This window comes from Phyllobates terribilis, unplaced genomic scaffold (assembly GCF_046119375.1).
Source record: "Phyllobates terribilis strain yellow unplaced genomic scaffold, ASM4611937v1 Scaffold_7__3_contigs__length_470593459, whole genome shotgun sequence".
Classification (NCBI taxonomy): Eukaryota; Metazoa; Chordata; class Amphibia; order Anura; family Dendrobatidae; genus Phyllobates; species Phyllobates terribilis.
In genome coordinates, this window is record NW_027362767.1 from 23331322 (window position 1) to 23349377 (window position 18056).

General features: G+C 35.4%; 1 protein-coding gene across 1 annotated transcript in view; it reads left to right on the forward strand.

The window, feature by feature from the left end:
* PPP4R4 (protein phosphatase 4 regulatory subunit 4) overlaps nt 1-18056 on the forward strand; it is a 290124-nt gene that overhangs the window by 236270 nt on the left and 35798 nt on the right. Inside the window, exon 5 of the mRNA XM_073638312.1 lies at nt 11610-11683. Within this exon, the coding sequence (XP_073494413.1) occupies nt 11610-11683 (74 nt within the window). The remainder of the gene's footprint in view (nt 1-11609; nt 11684-18056) is intronic.

Sequence of the window (18056 nt, forward strand, 5' to 3'; positions counted from 1 at the left end):
CCTATGTACAAGAATATAACTACTATAATACTGCTCCTATGTACAAGAATATAACTACTATAATACTGCCCCTATGTACAAGAATATAACTACTATAATACTGCCCCGTGTACAAGAATATAACTACTATAATACTTTCCCCTATGTACAAGAATATAACTACTATAATACTTTCCCCTATGTACAAGAATATAACTACTATAATACTGCTCCTATGTGCAAGAATATTACTACTATAATACTGCCCCTATATACGAGAATATAACTCCTATCATACTGCTCCTATGTACAAGAATATAACTACTATAATACTGCCCCTATGTACAAGAATATAACTACTATAATACTGCCCCTATATACGAGAATATAACTACTATCATACTGCTCCTATGTACGAGAATATAACTACTATAATACTGCCCCTATATACGAGAATATAACTCCTATAATAATGCTCCTATGTACAAGAATATAAGTACTATAATACTGCTCCCTATGTACAAGAATATAACTACTATAATACTGCTCCTATGTACAAGAATATAACTACTATAATACTGCTCCTATGTACGAGAATATAACTACTATAATACTGCCCCTATGTACAAGAATATAACTACTATAATACTGCCACTATGTACAAGAATATAACTACTATAATACTGCTCCTATGTAGAAGAATATAACTACTATAATACTGCCCCCTATGTACAAGAATATAACTACTATAATACTGCTCCTATGTAGAAGAATATAACTACTATAATACTTTCCCCTATGTGCAAGAATATAACTACTATAATACTGCCCCCTATGTACAAGAATATAACTACTATAATACTGCCCCCTATGTACAAGAATATAACTACTATAATACTGCCCCTATGTCCAAGAATATAACTACTATAATACTGCTCCTATGTACAAGAATATAACTACTATAATACTGCCCCCCATGTACAAGAATATATCTACTGTAATACTGATCCTATGTACAAGAATATAACTACTATAATACTGCTCCTATGTTCAAGAATATAACTACTATAATACTGCTCCTATGTACAAGAATATAACTACTATAATACTGCTCCCTATGTACAAGAATATAACTACTATAATACTGCTCCTATGTACAAGAATATAACTACTATAATACTGCTCCTACGTACGAGAATATAACTACTATAATACTGCCCCTATGTACAAGAATATAACTACTATAATACTGCCACTATGTACAAGAATATAACTACTATAATACTGCTCCTATGTAGAAGAATATAACTACTATAATACTACCCCCTATATACAAGAATATAGCTGCTATAATACTGCTCCTATGTACAAGAATATAACTACTATAATACTGCTCCTATGTACAAGAATATAACTACTATAATACTGCCCCCTATGTACAAGAATATAACTACTATAATACTGCTCCTATGTACAAGAATATAACTACTATAATACTGCCCCCTATGTACAAGAATATAACTACTATAATACTGCTCCTATGTAATAGAATATAACTACTATAATACTCCCCCCTATGTACAAGAATATAACTACTATAATACTGCTCCTATGTACAAGAATATAACTACTATAATACTGTTCCTATGTACAAGAATATAACTACTATAATACTGCTCCTATGTACAAGAATATAACTACTATAATACTGCTCCTATGTACAAGAATATAACTACTATAATACTGCCCCTATGTACAAGAATATAACTACTATAATACTGCTCCTATGTACAAGAATATAACTACTATAATACTGCCCCCTATGTACAAGAATATAACTACTATAATACTGCTCCTATATACAAGAATATAACTACTATAATACTGCCCCCTATATACAAGAATATAGCTACTATAATACTGCACCCTATGTACAAGAATATAGCTACTATAATACTGCCCCTATGTACAAGAATATAACTACTATAATACTGCTCCTATGTACAAGAATATAACTACTATAATACTGCCCCCTATATACAAGAATATAACTACTATAATACTGTCCCCTATATACAAGAATATAACTACTATAATACTGCCCCCTATATACAAGAATATAGCTACTATAATACTGTTCCTATGTACAAGAATATAACTACTATAATACTGCTCCTATGTACAAGAATATAACTACTATAATACTGCTCCTATGTACAAGAATATAACTACTATAATACTGCTCCTATGTACAAGAATATAACTACTATAATACTGCCCCTATGTACAAGAATATAACTACTATAATACTGCCCCCTATGTACAAGAATATAACTACTATAATACTCCTCCTATGTACAAGCATATAACTACTATAATACTTCTCCCTATATACAGGAATATAACTACTATAATACTGCTCCTATGTACAAGAATATAAATACTATAATACTGCCCCTATGTACAAGAATATAACTACTATAATACTGCTCCTATGTACAACAATATAACTACTATAATACTGCCCCCTATATACAAGAATATAGCTACTATAATACTGCACCCTATGTACAAGAATATAACTACTATAATACTGCCCCTATGTACAAGAATATAACTACTATAATACTGCTCCTATGTGCAAGAATATAACTACTATAATACTGCTCATATGTACAAGAATATAACTACTATAATACTGCTCCCTATTACAAGAATATAACTACTATAATACTGCTCCTATGTACAAGAATATAACTAATATAATACTGCTCCTATGTACAAGAATATAACTACTATAATACTGCTCCCTATGTACAGGAATATAACTACTATAATACTGCTCCTATGTACAAGAATTTAACTACTATAATACTGCTCCTATGTACAAGAATATAACTACTATAATACTGCTCCTATGTACAAGAATATAACTACTATAATACTGCCCCCTATGTACAAGAATATAACTACTATAATACTGCTCCCTATGTACAAGAATATAGCTACTATAATACTGCTCCTATGTACAAGAATATAACTACTATAATACTGCCCCTATGTACAAGAATATAACTACTATAATACTGCCCCCTATGTACAAGAATATAACTACTATAATACTGCTCCTGTATACAAGAATATAACTACTATAATACTACCCCCTATATACAAGAATATAGCTGCTATAATACTGCTCCTATGTACAAGAATATAACTACTATAATACTGCTCCTATGTACAAGAATATAACTACTATAATACTGCCCCCTATGTACAAGAATATAACTACTATAATACTGCTCCTATGTACAAGAATATAACTACTATAATACTGCCCCCTATGTACAAGAATATAACTACTATAATACTGCTCCTATATACAAGAATATAACTGCTATAATACTGCCCCCTATATACAAGAATATAGCTATTATAATACTGCTCCTATGTACAAGAATATAACTACTATAATACTGTTCCTATGTACAAGAATATAACTACTATAATACTGCTCCTATGTACAAGAATATAACTACTATAATACTGCTCCTATGTACAAGAATATAACTACTATAATACTGCCCCTATGTACAAGAATATAACTACTATAATACTGCTCCTATGTACAAGAATATAACTACTATAATACTGCCCCCTATGTACAAGAATATAACTACTATAATACTGCTCCTATATACAAGAATATAACTACTATAATACTGCCCCCTATATACAAGAATATAGCTACTATAATACTGCACCCTATGTACAAGAATATAGCTACTATAATACTGCCCCTATGTACGAGAATATAACTACTATAATACTGCTCCTATGTACAAGAATATAACTACTATAATACTGCCCCCTATATACAAGAATATAACTACTATAATACTGCCCCCTATATACAAGAATATAACTACTATAATACTGCCCCCTATATACAAGAATATAGCTACTATAATACTGCCCCCTATGTACAAGAATATAACTACTATAATACTGTTCCTATATTCAAGAATATAACTACTATAATACTGCCCCCTATATACAAGAATATAGCTACTATAATACTGCACCCTATGTACAAGAATATAACTACTATAATACTGCCCCCATGTACAAGAATATAACTACTATAATACTGCTCCTATGTGCAAGAATATAACTACTATAATACTGCTCATATGTACAAGAATATAACTACTATAATACTGCTCCCTATTACAAGAATATAACTACTATAATACTGCTCCTATGTACAAGAATATAACTAATATAATACTGCTCCTATGTACAAGAATATAACTACTATAATACTGCTCCCTATGTACAGGAATATAACTACTATAATACTGCTCCTATGTACAAGAATATAACTACTATAATACTGCTCCTATGTACAAGAATATAACTACTATAATACTGCTCCTATGTACAAGAATATAACTACTATAATACTGCCCCCTATGTACAAGAATATAACTACTATAATACTGCTCCCTATGTACAAGAATATAGCTACTATAATACTGCCCCTATGTACAAGAATATAACTACTATAATACTGCCCCTATGTACAAGAATATAACTACTATAATACTGCCCCTATGTACAAGAATATAACTACTATAATACTGCTCCTATGTACAAGAATATAACTACTATAATACTGGCCCCTATGTACAAGAATATAACTACTATAATACTGCCCCTATGTACAAGAATATAACTACTATAATACTGCCCCTATGTACAAGAATATAACTACTATAATACTGCCTCTATGTACAAGAATATAACTACTATAATACTGCTCCTATGTGCAAGAATATAACTACTATAATACTGCTCCTATGTACAAGAATATAACTACTATAATACTGCTCCCTATTACAAGAATATAACTACTATAATACTGCCCCCTATGAACAAGAATATAACTACTATAATACTGCTCCTATGTACAAGAATATAACTACTATAATACTGCTCCCTATGTACAGGAATATAACTACTATAATACTGCTCCTACGTACAAGAATATAACTACTATAATACTGCTCCTACGTACAAGAAAATAACTACTATAATACTGCTCCTATGTACAAGAATATAACTACTATAATACTGCTCCTATGTACAAGAATATAACTACTATAATACTGCCCCTATGTACAAGAATATAACTACTATAATACTGCCCCCTGTGTACAAGCATATAACTACTATAATACTGCCCCCTATGTACAAGAATATAACTACTATTATACTGCCCCTATGTACAAGAATATAACTACTATAATACTGCTCCCTATGTACAAGAATATAACTACTATAATACTTCCCCCTATGTACAAGAATATAACTACTATAATACTGCTCCTATGTACAAGAATATAACTACTATAATACTTCTCCCTATATACAGGAATATAACTACTATAATACTGCTCCTATGTACAAGAATATAACTACTATAATACTGCCCCTATGTACAAGAATATAACTACTATAATACTGCTCCTATGTACAACAATATAACTACTATAATACTGCTCCTATGTACAAGAATATAACTACTATAATATTGCCCCCTATGTACAAGAATATAATCACTATAATACTGCCCCCTATGTAGAAGATTATAACTACTATAAGACTGCCCCTATGTACAAGAATATAACTACTATAATACTGGCCCCATGTACAAGAATATAACTACTATAATACTGCTCCTATGTACAAAAATATAACTACTATAATACTGCTCCTATGTACAAGAATATAACTACTATAATACTACCCCTATGTACAAGAATATAACTACTATAATACTGCCCCTATGTACAAGAATATAACTACTATAATACTGCTCCTATGCACAAGAATATAACTACTATAATACTGCCCCTATGTACAAGAATATAACTACTATAATACTGCTCCTATGCACAAGAATATAGCTACTATAATACTGCCCCTATGTACAAGAATATAACTACTATAATACTGCTCCTATGTACAAGAATATAACTACTATAATACTGCCCCCTATATACAAGAATATAACTACTATAATACTGCCCCCTATATACAAGAATATAACTACTATAATACTGCCCCCTATATACAAGAATATAGCTACTATAATACTGTTCCTATGTACAAGAATATAACTACTATAATACTGCTCCTATGTACAAGAATATAACTACTATAATACTGCTCCTATGTACAAGAATATAACTACTATAATACTGCTCCTATGTACAAGAATATAACTACTATAATACTGCCCCTATGTACAAGAATATAACTACTATAATACTGCCCCCTATGTACAAGAATATAACTACTATAATACTCCTCCTATGTACAAGCATATAACTACTATAATACTTCTCCCTATATACAGGAATATAACTACTATAATACTGCTCCTATGTACAAGAATATAAATACTATAATACTGCCCCTATGTACAAGAATATAACTACTATAATACTGCTCCTATGTACAGCAATATAACTACTATAATACTGCCCCCTATATACAAGAATATAGCTACTATAATACTGCACCCTATGTACAAGAATATAACTACTATAATACTGCCCCTATGTACAAGAATATAACTACTATAATACTGCTCCTATGTGCAAGAATATAACTACTATAATACTGCTCATATGTACAAGAATATAACTACTATAATACTGCTCCCTATTACAAGAATATAACTACTATAATACTGCTCCTATGTACAAGAATATAACTAATATAATACTGCTCCTATGTACAAGAATATAACTACTATAATACTGCTCCCTATGTACAGGAATATAACTACTATAATACTGCTCCTATGTACAAGAATTTAACTACTATAATACTGCTCCTATGTACAAGAATATAACTACTATAATACTGCTCCTATGTACAAGAATATAACTACTATAATACTGCCCCCTATGTACAAGAATATAACTACTATAATACTGCTCCCTATGTACAAGAATATAGCTACTATAATACTGCTCCTATGTACAAGAATATAACTACTATAATACTGCCCCTATGTACAAGAATATAACTACTATAATACTGCCCCCTATGTACAAGAATATAACTACTATAATACTGCTCCTGTATACAAGAATATAACTACTATAATACTACCCCCTATATACAAGAATATAGCTGCTATAATACTGCTCCTATGTACAAGAATATAACTACTATAATACTGCTCCTATGTACAAGAATATAACTACTATAATACTGCCCCCTATGTACAAGAATATAACTACTATAATACTGCTCCTATGTACAAGAATATAACTACTATAATACTGCCCCCTATGTACAAGAATATAACTACTATAATACTGCTCCTATATACAAGAATATAACTGCTATAATACTGCCCCCTATATACAAGAATATAGCTATTATAATACTGCTCCTATGTACAAGAATATAACTACTATAATACTGTTCCTATGTACAAGAATATAACTACTATAATACTGCTCCTATGTACAAGAATATAACTACTATAATACTGCTCCTATGTACAAGAATATAACTACTATAATACTGCCCCTATGTACAAGAATATAACTACTATAATACTGCTCCTATGTACAAGAATATAACTACTATAATACTGCCCCCTATGTACAAGAATATAACTACTATAATACTGCTCCTATATACAAGAATATAACTACTATAATACTGCCCCCTATATACAAGAATATAGCTATTATAATACTGCACCCTATGTACAAGAATATAGCTACTATAATACTGCCCCTATGTACGAGAATATAACTACTATAATACTGCTCCTATGTACAAGAATATAACTACTATAATACTGCCCCCTATATACAAGAATATAACTACTATAATACTGCCCCCTATATACAAGAATATAACTACTATAATACTGCCCCCTATATACAAGAATATAGCTACTATAATACTGCCCCCTATGTACAAGAATATAACTACTATAATACTGTTCCTATATTCAAGAATATAACTACTATAATACTGCCCCCTATATACAAGAATATAGCTACTATAATACTGCACCCTATGTACAAGAATATAACTACTATAATACTGCCCCCATGTACAAGAATATAACTACTATAATACTGCTCCTATGTGCAAGAATATAACTACTATAATACTGCTCATATGTACAAGAATATAACTACTATAATACTGCTCCCTATTACAAGAATATAACTACTATAATACTGCTCCTATGTACAAGAATATAACTAATATAATACTGCTCCTATGTACAAGAATATAACTACTATAATACTGCTCCCTATGTACAGGAATATAACTACTATAATACTGCTCCTATGTACAAGAATATAACTACTATAATACTGCTCCTATGTACAAGAATATAACTACTATAATACTGCTCCTATGTACAAGAATATAACTACTATAATACTGCCCCCTATGTACAAGAATATAACTACTATAATACTGCTCCCTATGTACAAGAATATAGGTACTATAATACTGCCCTTATGTACAAGAATATAACTACTATAATACTGCCCCTATGTACAAGAATATAACTACTATAATACTGCCCCTATGTACAAGAATATAACTACTATAATACTGCTCCTATGTACAAGAATATAACTACTATAATACTGGCCCCTATGTACAAGAATATAACTACTATAATACTGCCCCTATGTACAAGAATATAACTATTATAATACTGCCCCTATGTACAAGAATATAACTACTATAATACTGCCCCTATGTACAAGAATATAACTACTATAATACTGCTCCTATGTGCAAGAATATAACTACTATAATACTGCTCCTATGTACAAGAATATGACTACTATAATACTGCTCCCTATTACAAGAATATAACTACTATAATACTGCCCCCTATGAACAAGAATATAACTACTATAATACTGCTCCTATGTACAAGAATATAACTACTATAATACTGCTCCCTATGTACAGGAATATAACTACTATAATACTGCTCCTACGTACAAGAATATAACTACTATAATACTGCTCCTACGTACAAGAAAATAACTACTATAATACTGCTCCTATGTACAAGAATATAACTACTATAATACTGCTCCTATGTACAAGAATATAACTACTATAATACTGCCCCTATGTACAAGAATATAACTACTATAATACTGCCCCCTGTGTACAAGCATATAACTACTATAATACTGCCCCCTATGTACAAGAATATAACTACTATTATACTGCCCCTATGTACAAGAATATAACTACTATAATACTGCTCCCTATGTACAAGAATATAACTACTATAATACTTCCCCCTATGTACAAGAATATAACTACTATAATACTGCTCCTATGTACAAGAATATAACTACTATAATACTTCTCCCTATATACAGGAATATAACTACTATAATACTGCTCCTATGTACAAGAATATAACTACTATAATACTGCCCCTATGTACAAGAATATAACTACTATAATACTGCTCCTATGTACAACAATATAACTACTATAATACTGCTCCTATGTACAAGAATATAACTACTATAATATTGCCCCCTATGTACAAGAATATAATCACTATAATACTGCCCCCTATGTAGAAGATTATAACTACTATAAGACTGCCCCTATGTACAAGAATATAACTACTATAATACTGGCCCCATGTACAAGAATATAACTACTATAATACTGCTCCTATGTACAAAAATATAACTACTATAATACTGCTCCTATGTACAAGAATATAACTACTATAATACTACCCCTATGTACAAGAATATAACTACTATAATACTGCCCCTATGTACAAGAATATAACTACTATAATACTGCTCCTATGCACAAGAATATAACTACTATAATACTACCCCTATGTACAAGAATATAACTACTATAATACTCCCCCCTATGTACAAGAATATAACTACTATAATAATGCCCCCTATGTACAAGAATATAACTGCTATAATACTGCCCCTATGTACAAGAATATAACTACTATAATACTCCCCCCTATGTACAAGAATATAACTACTATAATACTGCCCTCTATGTACAAGAATATAACTACTATAATACTGCCCCTATGTACAAGAATATAACTACTATAATACTCCCCCCTATGTACAAGAATATAACTACTATAATACTGCTCCCTATGTACAAGAATATAACTACTATAATACTGCTCCTATGTAATAGAATATAACTACTATAATACTACCCCCTATGTACAAGAATATAACTACTATAATACTGCCCCTATGTACAAGAATATAACTACTATAATACTGCTCCTATGTACAAGAATATAACTACTATAATACTGCCCTCTATGTACAAGAATATAACTACTATAATACTGCTCCTATGTACAAGAATATAACTACTATAATACTGCCCCTATGTACAAGAATATAACTACTATAATACTGCCCTCTATGTACAAGAATATAACTACTATAATACTGCTCCTGTGTACAAGAATATAACTACTGTAATACTGCTCCCTATGTACAAGAATATAACTACTTTAATACTGCTCCTATGTACAAGAATATAACTACTATAATACTGCTCCTATGTAATAGAATATAACTACTATAATACTACCCCCTATGTACAAGAATATAACTACTATAATACTGCCCCTATGTACAAGAATATAACTAATATAATACTGCTCCTATGTACAAGAATATAACTAATATAATACTGCTCCTATGTACAAGAATATATCTACTATAATACTGCCCCTATGTACAAGAATATATCTACTATAATACTGCCCCTATGTACAAGAATATAACGACTATAATACTGTCCCTTTGTACAAGAATATAACTACTATAATACTGCTCCTATGTACAAGAATATAACTACTATAATACTGCCCCCTATGTACAAGAATATAACTACTATAATACTGGCAGGTGGGGCAGTTTACCTTTTCTCTGTTCTACCTCCTTGCAGTATTATTTTCTGTATCTTTCAGCTCCTGTTAGTTTTCTCTCCAGTCCACCCTGGTGCTTTTTAGCTGTTGTGTGGCCCCGGTGGGAGCTGTGGGGCCCATGGGACTGTGGATGCCTGTGTTGAGCACTTTCCAGCTCCTCTGAGCTTTGCGGCTGAAGACATTTTGCCGTTTCCTTCTGACTTGATGGAGTAATTGATGAGAGCTCTGGGGTCGGGGATGTTGTTATTATGGATGATGAGACGTCTCCTGTAATTTCTGAGTCTTTTCTGTCACTTTTGCTAGTAATACAGTCAGTAAAGACGCCGCACTTATAGGGTCCTCCAGCCCGGGGGGTGTTGGCATATTGGTAGGGTGACCCTTTCAATCCACCGATCGGCGGCTTTATCCATCAGATCTCCGATAAATGCCGGAGGACATGATGTAATCTGATCGGAGGGCTGCATGGTAAAGCTCTGGGGGTCCGGAGTAGACGCACTGTCACAGCCTGTACAGTAAAGCTGCAGTATACAATGCCGGGTCTAGCTCTGTGTTGAGCAGGTGCGATGCTCTGCAGTGCCTCTGACTGTTTTCTCTTTGGCAGGTGTAAGCAATGCCTGGCTGGATACTCTGCTCGCGGTGATAGACGTCCTGCCAAAGGAGACCATCCGACACGAGGTAACGCAGCAGCTCCTCCGCTAGTGCAGCCTGACCTCAGGGAGATGGAAGCAAGGATGTAGCAGAGCTCAGTGTGTTGTGTTGGGGTTTTACATAGGACTGCATATTCTTCTAGCCCAGCAGCCTAAGTGTTAGATCATGAGGTCGGCTCTGCTGCCGGATAATCTCACCTGGATACTAACACCAAGCAGGAACGTGAGGTCCAGGTTGTGCCAATTTAGTGAATATGTTCCTTTAACGCTCACAAGCCCCCAGTAATAGACGAGCCCCCGATCACCGGGAATCTCCACACTGGACATGAAGATTCCACCAAAACAAGTGAATTATGTGGATAAATTGGCCGAAAGTCCCGGTGTCAGCGCCGCTTGCTGCTGGGAAACGGCCTGCGGCATGAGAAAGTATGTGCAGAGCAAATAGGAGAAGGAGAAAGTAACCCAGACCGTCCCTGCAAGGACCGGGAGCGAGCAAAGTGCACTATTATATATGAGACACCAGGGGCACGAACAAGCCACAAAACCATCTGTATTATACTCCAGAGCTGCGCTCACTATTCTGCTGGTGCAGTCACTGTGTACATACATTACATTACTGATCCTGAGTTACATCCTGTACCCCAGAGCTGCACTCACTATTCTGCTGGTGCAGTCACTGTGTATATACATTACATTACTGATCCTGAGTTACATCCTGTATTATGCTCCAGAGCTGCACTCACTATTCTGCTGGTGCAGTCACTGTGTACATACATTACATTACTGATCCTGAGTTATATCCTGTATTATACTCCAGAGCTGCACTCACTATTCTGCTGGGGCAGTCACTGTGTACATACATTACATTACTGATCCTGTACTGATCCCGAGTTACATCCTGTATTATACTCCAGAGCTGCACTCACTATTCTGCTGGTGCAGTCACTGTGTACATACATTACATTACTAATCCTGAGTTACATCCTGTATTATACTCCAGAGCAGCACTCACTATTCTGCTGGTGCAGTCACTGTGTACGTACATTACATTACTGATCCTGAGTTATATCCTGTATTATACCCCAGAGCTGCACTCACTATTCTGCTGGTGCAGTCACTGTGTACGTACATTACATTACTGATCCTGAGTTACCTCCTGTATTATACTCCAGCGCTGCACTCACTATTCTGCTGGTGCAGTCACTGTGTACATACATTACATTACTGATCCTGAGTTATATCCTGTATTATACCCCAGAGCTACACTCACTATTCTGCTGGTGCAGTCACTGTGTACATACATTACTTTACTGATCCTGAGTTGCATCCTGTATTATACTCCAGAGCTGCACTCACTATTCTGCTGGTGGAGTCACTGTGTACATACATTACATTACTGATCCTGAGTTACATCCTGTATTATACTCCAGAGCTGCACTCACTATTCTGCTGGTGCAGTCACTGTGTACATACATTACATTACTGATCCTGAGTTACATCCTGTATTATACTCCAGAGCTGCACTCACTATTCTGCTGGTGAAGTCACTGTGTACATACATTACATTACTGATCCTGAGTTACCTCCTGTATTATACTCCAGAGCTGCACTCACTATTCTGCTGGTGCAGTCACTGTGTACATACATTACATTACTGATCCTGAGTTACATCCTGTATTATACTCCAGAGCTGCACTCACTATTCTGCTGGTGCAGTCACTGTGTACATACATTACATTACTGATCCTGAGTTACATCCTGTATTATACTCCAGAGCTGCACTCACTATTCTGCTGGTACAGTCACTGTGTACATACATTACATTACTGATCCTGAGTTACCTCCTGTATTATACTCCAGAGCGGCACTCACTATTCTTCTGGTGCAGTCACTGTGTACATACATTACATTACTGATCCTGAGTTACATCCTGTATTATACTCCAGAGCTGCACTCACTATTCTGCTGGTGCAGTCACTGTGTACATACATTACATTACTGATCCTGAGTTACATCCTGTATTATACTCCAGAGCTGCACTCACTATTCTTCTGGTGCAGTCACTGTGTACATACAGTCATATGAAAAAGTTTGGGCACCCCTATTAATCTTAAGCTTAATGTTTTATAAAAATTGGTGTTTTTGCAACAGCTATTTCAGTTTGATATATGTAATAACTGTTGGACACAGTAATGTTTCTGCCTTGAAATGAGGTTTATTGTGCTAACAGAAAATGTGCAATCTGCATTCAAACAAAATTTGACCTGTGCATAAGTATGGGCACCCTTATCATTTTCTTGTTTTAAATACTCCTTCCTACTTTTTACTGACTTACTAAAGCACTTTTTTTGGTTTTGTAACCTCATTGAGCTTTGAACTTTATAGCCAGGTGTATGCAATCATGAGAAAAGCTACTTAAAGTGGCCACTTGCAAGTTGTTCTCCTGTTTGAATCTCCTCTGAAGAGTGGCATCATGGGCTCCTCAAAACAACTGTCAAATGATCTGAAAACAAAGATTATTCAACATAGTTGTTCAGGGGAAGGATACAAAAAGCTGTCTCAGAGATTTAACCTGTCAGTTTCCACTGTGAGGAACATAGTAAGGAAATGGAAGAACATAGGGACAGTTCTTGTTAAGGCCAGAAGTGTCAGGACAAGAAAAACATCAGAAAGGCAGAGAAGAAGAATGGTGAGATCAGTCAAGGACAAGAGCTGCAGCATCAACTTGCTGCAGATGGTGTCACTGTGCTTCGGTCAACTATACAACGCACTTTGCACAAGGAGAAGCTGTATGGGAGAGTGATGCGAAAGAAGCCGTTTCTGCAAGTACGCACAAACAGAGTCGGCTGAGGTATGCAAAAGCACATTTGAAGAAGCCTATTTCTTTTTGGAAGAAGGTCCTGTGGACTGATGAAACCAAGATTGAGTTGTTTGGTCATACAAAAAGGCGTTATGCATGGTGGCAAAAAAACACAGCATTCCAAGAAAAACACTTGCTACCCACAGTAAAATTTGGTGGAGGTTCCATCATGCTTTGGGGCTGTGTGGTCAATGCCGGCACTGGGAATCTTGTTAAAGTTGAGGGACGCATGGATTCCACTCAGTATCAGCAGATTCTTGACAATAATGTTCAAGAATCAGTGATAAAGTTGAAGTTACGCAGGGGATGGATCTTTCAGCAAGACAATGATCCAAAACACCGCTCCAAATCTACTCAGGCATTCATGCAGAGGAACAATTACAATGTTCTGGAATGGCCATCCCAGTCCCCAGACCTGAATATCATTGAACATCTGTGGGATCATTTGAAGAGGGCTGTCCATGCTCGGCGACCATCAAACTTAACTGAACTGGAATTGTTTTGTAAAGAGGAATGGTCAAAAATACCTTCATCCAGGATCCAGGAACTCATTAAAAGCTACAGGAAGCGACTAGAGGCTGTTATTTTTGCAAAAGGAGGATCTACTAAATATTAATGTCACTTTTCTGGTGAGGTGCCCATACTTATGCACCTGTCAAATTTTGTTTGAATGCAGATTGCACATTTTCTGTTAGTACAATAAACCTCATTTCAAGGCAGAAACATTACTGTATCCAACAGTTATTACATATATCAAACTGAAATAGCTGTTGCAAAAACACCAATTTTTATAAAACATTAAGCTTAAGATTAATAGGGGTGCCCAAACTTTTTCATATGACTGTACATTACATTACTGATCCTGAGTTACATCCTGTATTATACTCCAGAGCTGCACTCACTATTCTGCTGGTGCAGTCACTGTGTACATACATTACATTACTGATCCTGAGTTACACCCTGTATTATACTTCAGAGCGGCACTCACTATTCTGCTGGTGCAGTCACTGTGTACATACATTACATTACTGATCCTGAGTTACCTCCTGTATTATACTCCAGAGCTGTACTCACTATTCTGCTGGTGCAGTCACTGTGTACATACATTACATTACTGATCCTGAGTTACATCCTGTATTATACTCCAGAGCTGCACTCACTATTCTGCTGGTACAGTCACTGTGTACATACATTACATTACTAATCCTGAGTTACCTCCTGTATTATACTCCAGAGCGGCACTCACTATTCTGCTGGTGCAGTCACTGTGTACATACATTACATTACTGATAATGAGTTACCTCCTGTATTATACTCCAGAGCTGCACTCACTATTCTGCTGGTGCAGTCACTGTGTACATACATTACATTACTGATCCTGAGTTGCATCCTGTATTATACTCCACAGCTGCACTCACTATTCTGCTGGTGCAGTCACTGTGTACATACATTACATTACTGATCCTGAGTTACACCCTGTATTATACTTCAGAGCGGCACTCACTATTCTGCTGGTGCAGTCACTGTGTACATACATTACATTACTGATCCTGAGTTACCTCCTGTATTATACTCCAGAGCTGCACTCACTATTCTGCTGGTACAGTCACTGTGTACATACATTACGTTACTGATCCTGAGTTACCTCCTGTATTATACTCCAGAGCTGCGCTCACTATTCTGCTGGTGCAGTCACTGTGTACATACATTACATTACTGATCCTGAGTTACATCCTGTATTATACTCCAGAGCTGCACTCACTATTCTGCTGGTGCAGTCACTGTGTACATACATTACATTACTGATCCTGAGTTACATCCTGTATTATACCCCAGAGCTGCACTCACTATTCTGCTGGTGCAGTCACTGTGTACATACATTACATTACTGATCCTGAGTTACCTCCTGTATTATACTCCAGAGCTGCACTCACTATTCTGCTGGTGCAGTCACTGTGTACATACATTACATTACTGATCCTGAGTTACATCTTGTATTATACCCCAGAGCTGCACTCACTATTCTGCTGGTGCAGTCACTGTGTACATACATTACATTACTGATCCTGTACTGATCCTGAGTTACCTCCTGTATTATACTCCAGAGCGGCACTCACTATTCTGCTGGTGCAGTCACTGTGTACTTAAATTACATTACTGATCCTGAGTTACATCCTGTATTATACTCCAGAGCTGTGCTCACTATTCTGCTGGTGCAGTCACTGTGTACATACATTACATTACTGATCCTGAGTTACATCCTGTATTATACTCCAGAGCTGCACTCACTATTCTGCTGGTGCAGTCACTGTGTACATACATTACATTACTGATCCTGAGTTACATCCTGTATTATACCCCAGAGCTGCACTCACTATTCTGCTGGTGCAGTCACTGTGTACATACATTACATTACTGATCCTGTACTGATCCTGAGTTACCTCCTGTATTATACTCCAGAGCGGCACTCACTATTCTGCTGGTGCAGTCACTGTGTACATACATTACATTACTGATCCTGAGTTACATCCTGTATTATACTCCAGAGCTGCACTCACTATTCTGCTGGTGCAGTCACTGTGTACATACATTACATTACTGATCCTGAGTTACATCCTGTATTATACTCCAGAGCTGCACTCACTATTCTGCTGGTGCAGTCACTGTGTACATACATTACATTACTGATCCTGAGTTACATCCTGTATTATACTCCAGAGCTGTACTCACTATTCTGCTGGTGCAGTCACTGTGTACATACATTACATTACTGATCCTGAGTTACATCCTGTATTATACTCCAGAGCTGCACTCACTATTCTGCTGGTGCAGTCACTGTGTACATACATTACATTACTGATCCTGAGTTATATCCTGTATTATACTCCAGAGCTGCACTCACTATTCTGCTGGTGGAGTCACTGTGTACATACATTACATTACTGATCCTGAGTTACATCCTGTATTATACTCCAGAGCTGCACTCACTATTCTGCTGGTGCAGTCACTGTGTACATACATTACATTACTGATCCTGAGTTACATCCTGTATTACACTCCAGAGCTGCACTCACTATTCTGCTGGTGCAGTCACTGTGTACATACATTACATTACTGATCCTGAGTTATATCCTGTATTATACTCCAGAGCTGCACTCACTATTCTGCTGGTGCAGTCACTGTGTACATACATTACATTACTGATCCTGAGATACCTCCTGTATTATACTCCAGAGCTGCACTCACTATTCTGCTGGTGCAGTCACTGTGTACATACATTACATTACTGATCCTGAGTTACATCCTGTATTATACTCCAGAGCTGCACTCACTATTCTGCTGGTGCAGTCACTGTGTACATACATTACATTACTGATCCTGAGTTACATCCTGTATTACACTCCAGAGCTGCACTCACTATTCTGCTGGTGCAGTCACTGTGTACATACATTACATTACTGACCCTGAGTTACATCCTGTATTATACCCCAGAGCTGCACTCACTATTCTGCTGGTGCAGTCACTGTGTACATACATTACA